Below are 9,189 nucleotides of genomic sequence, written 5' to 3' on the forward strand. Positions count from 1 at the left end.
ATACTTAACGTGTGTGCGTGTGTGTGATACTTTGGGGCATAATATAAATTTTATATTCATTCTGAGAACATTTTTATATTAGACAACTTCTAACTAACATCTATCTTTGATCTATCTTTTCAGATCTACATAGAATATTTATATATTCTTGTTTTCTTACAATTGATTCTGTAGTTTATTGTAATTTTGTTAATTTCTAAGAAAGTAAGGAGAATCAATTATAGTACCTAATAAAATATCCAGTACATAATAGGCACTTGGAAATTGCTGTTAGTGGACATAATATGTATCTATACACTCAGTCTAGCAAGAGATTAGCACAAATATGAAATACCAGTAAGCATTAAAACACAAAAGGAAAGTCTTTTCTGATTATAAATGAGTAAATATCTATCTATCTATCTATCTATCTATCTATCTATCTATCTATCTATCTATCTATCATCTATCTATCTATCTATCTAATCTATCATCATCTATCATCTACCTACCTACCTATCTACCTACCTACCTACCTACCTACTTACCTCTATCTCCATATATACTTATGTAATGAGAATGAGAGAGGAAACCAATGGCTCTAGTTTTGTGGCTCTTTTGATAATGTTAGCAATTATAATTAGTAACCTTTACATTTATTATCCAGTTTCCACTAGTATATTCAGACTCTGGGAAAAAAAAATTCAACTACTGGTCTGGAAGAGCAAGCGGTCACCATGATTGTTCTTCAGATGTCACTATGTTTTAGAGCACAAGTAGTTGGTTAAGAACATCACAAATTTTAAAATAAATTATTTTATATTATTATTGTCTTATTGGTTGTTAGCAAACTAAAAGTTGAAGGAAGTAAAATAGATATGGCTAAAGAGAATTAAATTGTAAATTATTTCATTTTGCTTATTTAAAAATATTTGAACCAGGCCATCTTATGAGACAGTACCTAATCCCTCCTCCCCAACTCACTCCCCATCTCTATGCATACATATAAAAGTAGTTAAGCAGAATACACAAGATATAACAATAATAAAGTTGACATTACAATAGTTCAGGCATTACTTGAGAAATAAAAGCTATAAAAATTTAAAGATGAGCAAAGGGGATTGAAGAGAAAAAGACTGAGGCTATAAATTGGGATTCATATCCTTATATTCTTGAATTTATACTAAACCTATCCATATCCTACTATGACATTATTCATTGAAATTCTCTTCTGGATATAAACAGCATGCTTTGAAACTGCAATTTAAAGCTAACTGGATGAAAAACGGTTCCTTTAAATGACTTTCCCTTAGGCTATAAATTGACTTGGGAGCCATTCTATGTACCCAAACTCCAGGTTTAGACAAACATATTTTTCAGATTCCTCTCAGACATTTTGGCTCTCAAGGGTCTAATAAAAGTCACTTTCATGACATTTACAAATCAGTAATTCAGAACATGGTTTTTGCTGTCTGCTGTTGATATTCTAGAGTTCTAATCCTGCACTTTACTCATTGGATATCAGATTTTGGTAAAGCTACTTAAATTTCTAAAAAGAGATATAATCTTGCCAGAATTAAAATAATAATTTGTGTAAGTTACTCAGCATTGATTCTTATACCTGTTACTGGTCATGTTACTCTCTAATTAAAATCTTCCTGTGGATCTTTGATATCTCCATAAGGCCCAATATTCTTAATAGGGCCAGAAGAGAGCCTTCATTTTGGTCTCTGTATAATCTTGCTTTTTAGCTCCCACCATTTTACCTTTCATATCTCCTCACTGCAGCCATGCCAAATTATTTGCTCTTCCTTAATTTTTCATGCTGTCTCAGACCTTAGTGTTTTTGCTATTCTTTTACTACTCCACTTTCAAGAATGAGCCTCTACTTCTCAACCTACAGAAACTTTTCATGAACGATTTGTGCTGAATTAGGGCCTCTTCTCTATACTCTCATAGTACCTTTTGCATATCTTTATGATAGTAGTTGCCATCCAATGTTGTATTTTTTTATTTAATTTTTTTATTTTCCTCCCACAAATCTAGAGTATAAATTATGTAAAGGTAAAAGTTGTAGCTATTATTATTATTTTTATTCTCAGATTATGGCACATATTAAGTGTCCTACATGTTTTTTGCCAAATAAATAAATATTGCACTGGGCCATTGGTGAACATGGAACCCGTCTGCTAAGAAATTTCAAAGTTGTTTTCTTTTATATAACAAATCTGAAAGAATTCTAGTCCTGAAAGTGTGAGTTGAAACTTAGAGTTGAAACCAAATCAAATTTTTCATATTTAGATCAAAACTTATTGTTTTCTTACTAGACTAGCTTACCTTTTTAGAAGTCCTAGATGAACACAAATAACTTATCTAGATTTAGTGCTTTAAGTTTGTCTGAGAGTGCATTTCTAACTTAATGATGTAATACTTAAATATCATACTTTTAAAAAGTTAGATAAATTTCTTCATCTGTGAAATAAAGTAAGAGAGCTGAGGTGCAGGGATGCAATAAATAGTCTTGACAAGACAATGATGTGACTTTTCCCTGGACCAAACTTTCCTTGATGTGACTTTTCCCTGGACCAAACTTTCCTTGAATTGAATTTTTGGCTTTGTGCCTAGGCTAAGTCTTGAAATGTGGTCAGGAAGAAAATAGTTAACAGGATAAAGCAGAAACACTTTGAATGTTTTTATATTGTTTTTGATTATGGAGTTATGTTTTGTTATAATTACACTCTATTCCCAATAATCTCTCGCTTAAAAAACAATAGTCTCCGGCAGGATTATAAATGACTATTGCTGATATTAAACATTTGGTTATAAGTATTCTTTTTATTCATTAGTTTACTCTCTCCCTAAACTGTTTCTTTCTTAAATACATCAGTATTTTTTCACTTTTTTGTTAGATATAGCTGTAATGAAAGAGTCTCTATGAATCAATATTGTTCATCAATGTAAAAATAAACAAAACACTCATTCCATCACAGAATCTGAAACACAAGTAGCTTCACTTTGAGGGAGTGATAAATAGGAGAACTATGGCTTATTTAATGGTCTTACCACTAGCATTTATAATAATTCAAATGAAAGGACTTGGCAGGATGATGTAGTTAATAATACAGACAGCCCTCAAGTTTTAGCTTAGTTTCTTACCAGCTGCGTGAATCTGGACAAATGACAACATTTCTAGGCTTTTTTTTTTTTCTCATAAGTAAAATTAGGGAAATAATATTTGTCTCATTGAATGTTAAGAGGTTTAAATGAGATAATACATGTAAATACATTATTTCTGGCATTTTTTAGAGGCTCAATAAATGGTAGCTGTCATTACCGTTATTCATAAAGGGTTTTACAATAATTTTCTATTCTTGAATTTTTATATGAATACAGGTATTTTATCAATGATGGGAAGAGAATATCATTATAATTAACTATTTGGACATTTTTCTAATTATGTACATTTCAAAAGATATCCTTACAAAGATAGCAGTAAGATGGATATAAAGCCAAAACAGAATTCAATGGTAGAGCTGAGTTTAGAATAAGTAAGGCATTTCAAAGCCTATATTACATGATGTTGGAACACTTCACTCCTTTAATCTCCCCTTTTAGTTTTCAGCGTGTTGAGGCTGTGGAATTAATTTGAGTTTCTAATTAAGCCCATGCATCTATATTTAAACTTATAATGTACATTTCAGTGGAGTCTGTCTCCTGACCATTGTTTTTATGAATGTAACTGAAATAACAAGCCAAAGCTGTATAATTTTGAACTAGCTGCTAAAATTTTTTGTTCATGGCTTTATTTTCTTCCAAGTTTTCATTACTATCATATTATGATGCCAACACTCGTGAACAATTAGGCTAACACCACTCACTGAGACTTTCTATGTTATAGGATAAATGATGAATTCTGCATAAAGAGATAAATTTGGGCCACATTACAATTGTGGTAGTGCAAGGCATTTTGGAACTATTTAATGATAACAACAAAATATTAACTGAAATGACTGCATGACTATTTACAAGAACAGAGTTCTGTTCGGTAAGACTATTAAAAATCTGAGACATTAGATTTTTAACTATGAGGCCAATGAATTTTAACTAACAAAATGATACTAAATTATCATCTTATTTTATATATTTTTGTAAAACTTACTTTCATCTCCTGTTTCAAATTCAAACTTCTGACTGTAGCCACTGTATCCTGTTGTAGTCCTTACTCGGATATGAAATATGTACTTGGTTGCTGGCTTGAGACCTGTGATGATGACACTGGGGGCCTTGGATCTCGTGGAGGAATAGGTGAGCTGCTCATGCTCCTGGGGACAAAAAAGAAGAGAATGGAAATGAAGCAAAGTTATTCTACTTTTTCCTAGAGACATTCCAAAATTAAGCTGAGGAATTATGCTCAGAATATCAAAAGCATTGAATAGGAGTAAGCATGGTTTTCCATAATTTAGCATTTAGTTACTTATCATTAGGATGCATATGATATGGTTTTGATTTGGAAATTTATTAAGAAAGATGATCAATCTTATATAAACTGCACTTGTATTTTTGGTGGTTTGGATTTCTGATCCAACTCTGAGGAATGGTGGTGGTGTGAAAGCATGTTTACATGGAACGGCAGCTGCATCTTGAACAAAATGGGCAAATCAGATCAGATCACACCACACCAGCAGAGAGCAAAGAGCAAGGGTGGGAGAATTCAAGGACCCGCTACTCACTTCTACCCGCAGGTAGTGCCAAAATGCCGGCGCTATCCGTGGGTAGACCTGTGGGTAAAAGGAAAAATAAATTAATTGGTTTTTAAAGTTTGAAATCTTTTAACCCAAATCAGTTGCTTTGTTCTGAAACTCAGTGATTCCTCCGTAGTAATAACGAGTCAACTGAATACATAAAACAATAAAAAATTTTTACTGGAGGGAGAATTGATTCCTCCCCCAGATACCACAGTTTGTATTTAAAGATGTACAAGTTACATAGTGATTTGAGGTATATTTAAAAATAGGGTGTCCATTAAGGAGGATCAAAGACATAGAAAGGCATGTAGGACTTACCCACGCCTGTGGAATCCAGAGATAGGATTGGAGGCTTGGTTTCCAGTCACCTGCAGTTAGCTGCCAAACCACCTTTCCTCACTAATGGGAAATGGATTTGCTGCAGGTAACTGAATGATCTAATCTGTCCCCATCTTTTCAGTGAGCTCTCTTGCCTACCACCTCAAAACATGATAATTCATTTTACCTGTGCATGTAAGTGACTATAAATAATATGCTAATGATGTGACAAATTAAACTTAACAGTTTTTGTGTAGTGTTATTGTTCAATAGCTTTATAATGTTATTTTAATAGGATATCTGCAAAAAATTGTATTCGTATGAACTCTTCTAAATTCATAAGTCTAATTAGGCCACAAAGTCCTTAAGTTAATTAGCCACCATTCTCATTATAAATCTAAAGATGAGATTCTCAGGCATGAAAGTGACTTTCAAGGTCATTAATTGAATCACTCATTTTATGCTTAAATTCTACCTCTAATATTCCTATCAAGATTTCATTTAGTAAATGAAGGGGATTATATCAAACTAAAAAGATTTTGCACAGCAAAACAAACCATCAACGAGACAAAGAGGCAACCAACTAAATGAGAGGAGACATTCACAACCAAAGTCTCTGATAAGGGGCTAATATCCAAAATATGCAAAGAACTCATACAAAACAACAATAAAAAACAAGCAAACAAACAATCCAATTAAAAAATGGGCAGAGGACCTAAACAGACACTTCTCCCTAGAAGACATACAAACAGCCAACAGACATATGAAAAGATGCTCAACTTTACTAACCATTAGAGAAATATAAATCAAAACCATAATGAGATACATCTCACACCTATTAGAATGGCTATCATCAACAGGACAAGTAACAACAAGTGCTGGAGAGGTTGTGGGGAAAAAGGAACCCTCATACACTGCTGGTGGGAATGTAAATTGGTACAGCCACTGTGGAAAACAGGATGGAGGCTCCTCAAAAAACTAATAATAGAATTAACATATGACCCAGCAATCTCTCCTCTGGGTATTTACCCCCAAAATTTGAAAACATTTATCCATAAAGATATGTGCACCCTAATGTTCACAGCAGCATTATTCATGGTGGCCAAGACATGGAAACAGCTGAAGTCTTCCTCGATAGATGATTGGCTAAAGAAGATGTGGTACATACACACAATGGAATATTACTCAGCCATAAGAAAAGATGAAATACTACTATTTGTGACAAGATGGATGAATCTTGAGATTTTCATGCTAATTGAAATAAGTCAGCCAGAAAAAGTTGTGAACCATATGATTTCACTTATATGTGGCATATAAAACTGAAAGCAAGAAACTAACAAGACAAAGAGACTCATGAATATGGGTAATAGTTTAGTGGTTACCAGAGGGAAGGGGGGAATGGGTGAGGTCGATCAAGGTAAAGGGGATGAAATATATGGTGATGGAAGGAAATTTAACTTTGGGTGGTGAACACACTATGCAATATACATATGATGTGTAATTGAATTGTATACTTGAAACCTATATAATTTTATTAACAAATGTCACTCCAGTAAATTCAATAATAAAAAAAGATTTTATTTAGCCTTTGTCTAAAAATCTGTGTTGTTCAGGAGATCTTCCAAACTAACAAATGAAGTTATAAAAATCTCCACATATATAAAATGTGTCAAACTGCATTTATTTGCTTGTGATGCTTTAAGATTTAGAACAATGAAAATTATTTCCCTTAACCTACTTTTTGAGATAAAATCCTTATTTTAAAGATCATTTTCAAACTTTATGGATTTGTCAGAATTTTATATGCTACATGGTTATTCTGCGTCTAGCTGAAGAATTGAATTTGCCACCAATACCACCAATAATAGAACTGTTTATTAAACATGAAATACAAAGAAAAATGAGTTAATAGCAGCAAATTTTAAATTAAAAAGGCAAAACAGATGAATTGCAACTTATATTTATCTCTAAGTAGTTTTGAGATTAGAAGGTAAGTACCTACCCAGCATAAAATCAAAGGACATAAAGTCTATAATATCACTGATGGCAGTAATTATCTGTTAAGGGCTAAAAAAAAAAGAGCTTTCTGAGATCAAGCCTTTATAATTAGGGGCTTAACACACATATTGTGGGGAAAAAAGTATACTAGTAGAAGGGATGATATTGTTTCTGGTAGAAATTTGCAAAACCTTTTAGATTGCCGAATCTCACATACGACAGGAGAATATTCCACCTTTCACAGAATTTTCTGAAACATAACAATAATGGTGAATTTTGAGTGCTATTTCACAATATGAAATGATGACTGTGAGAAAAATTTTACAGCCCTAAAAAAAGAATTTAGTCTTATCCTCAAAGGGAGAAGATACAGATTTAAAAATTTACTTAGACTGGCCTCATAATAATTACATATTATTATGGCTTTTTTGCTTCATTGAAATACAGCTAAATAGTAATTTCTTACTCAGCAAAGTTATAGGGAGTAAAGGACATCTTCTGCAAAAAGCTTTTTGCATTTTTGCTGTAGCTACATCCTTGGAATAAAAATCCTCACTCAGGTAGGAAGTGTGTTCACATGGCTCCTCAGCCTAAATCTCAGCAGCGTGGTGGCTGCTGCCTTGTCATATGTCTTGCCATCACTGAGCATGTCATGGACGGGGATGGCTCAGAAAGCACCAGTCATGAAAAGTTCCTCTTTCGTCGTACAGCAGCCCTCTCTCCTCCTGGTGTTTCCAAGCTTTTGGGAAACCAAATTAGCACTTATTCATGATAAGCATGGGGCACAATTGTCCCAGAATTTTGGCTAATCGTCTTTCTGCTGACATATCAACTTCTATTCAAAGCAGCTGCCACCAGGTAGAGGCTTTGCCACAGAGCCATCTAGATCTCTTTATTCATCCTGGCAGACTGAATTCTAAACAGGCTTGAATAGGATGTGTGTGAGGCTTTCTGCAGTTTGTGCCTTAATGGAATTGCTAGTTTTATGGCACATGTATCCTCTACTTTGCTAGGTAAAACATTCCATTGTTTATAAAGCTCTATTTCTCATCTTTTCTAAAACCATAGCAAAATCCACCTCTCATTTCTAATATTATTTATTTTTGTATTTTCCTTATCAAATTTTCAACTTTTAGCTTTGTTTCTCTTTCTAATTCTTTGTTTTCTACGACATTTAGCATTTGCTTTTACTATAAATTATTTCTTTTTTATACTTTTTTGTGTTATGTTGTCTTTAACTTGTTGCATTTTATGTTTAACTCATTGTCAGTACAGCGGATTCTTGAACAACATGAGTTTGAACTGCGCAGGTCCACTTACATTCAAATATTTTTTGGTAAATATTCAGACAGCCGTCATATCCCTGAGTTTGGCATCATGGATTCAACCAATGATGAATTGAAAACAGTATTTTCAATCTGCAGTTGGGAATGCTCATATACAGAGAGCTGACTTTACATATTGTTCTATATCATTTTATATAAGAGACCTGAGTATCCCTGGATTTTTGCACCTGCGGGGGCCTGGAATCAATCCCCCTCATTTACCAAGGAAAAGCTGTAGTTAAGTTTTTGGAGACTCAAAAGATATACAAGGATTTTCGACAGCCCGAAGGTCAGCGCTTCAAGCCCCCGCATTGTTCAAGGGTCAACTGTAAATCTTTTTGGATATATGATTCTTTAGATTGGGGCTAAGAATGCACTGGGAGACTGGAGAAGCTGGGCTGGACCTTCCCTTCCTGAGCATGCTGACCCTGTCCTACCTCCAGAATAAAAAATCTCAACCTGAAAGGACCTCTGATTTTCTTTACTGAGCAAAATTTTTTTTTCAATTATTGTTGACAGTCAATATTATATTAGTTTCAGGTGCATAGCATGATGGTTAGACATTTATAAAACTTATGAAATGATCACCCCAATAAGTCTAGTAACTATCTGATGCCATACATAGTTATTATGTTATTATCGACTATATTCCCTATGCTGTACTTTATATCCTTGTGACTGTTTTTATAACTGGTAATCTGTACATTTAACTCCTTCCCTTTTTTCACGCATTACTTCACCGCCTCCCCTCTCCAAATCTGGCAATCATCAAAATGTTCTTTTTGCCTAGCAGTTTGTTTCTGTTTTGTTTGTTTTTTAGATTC

General features: G+C 33.6%; 1 protein-coding gene across 1 annotated transcript in view; it reads right to left on the reverse strand.

The window, feature by feature from the left end:
• Window positions 1-9,189, reverse strand: part of EPHA6 (EPH receptor A6) — an 841,299-nt gene that overhangs the window by 280,636 nt on the left and 551,474 nt on the right. Inside the window, 1 exon segment of the mRNA XM_011356398.2 lies at window positions 4,139-4,301. Coding sequence (XP_011354700.1) covers window positions 4,139-4,301 — 163 coding nt within the window.

This window comes from Pteropus vampyrus, unplaced genomic scaffold (genome assembly GCF_000151845.1).
Source record: "Pteropus vampyrus isolate Shadow unplaced genomic scaffold, Pvam_2.0 Scaffold26, whole genome shotgun sequence".
NCBI classification, from domain to species: domain Eukaryota; kingdom Metazoa; phylum Chordata; class Mammalia; order Chiroptera; family Pteropodidae; genus Pteropus; species Pteropus vampyrus.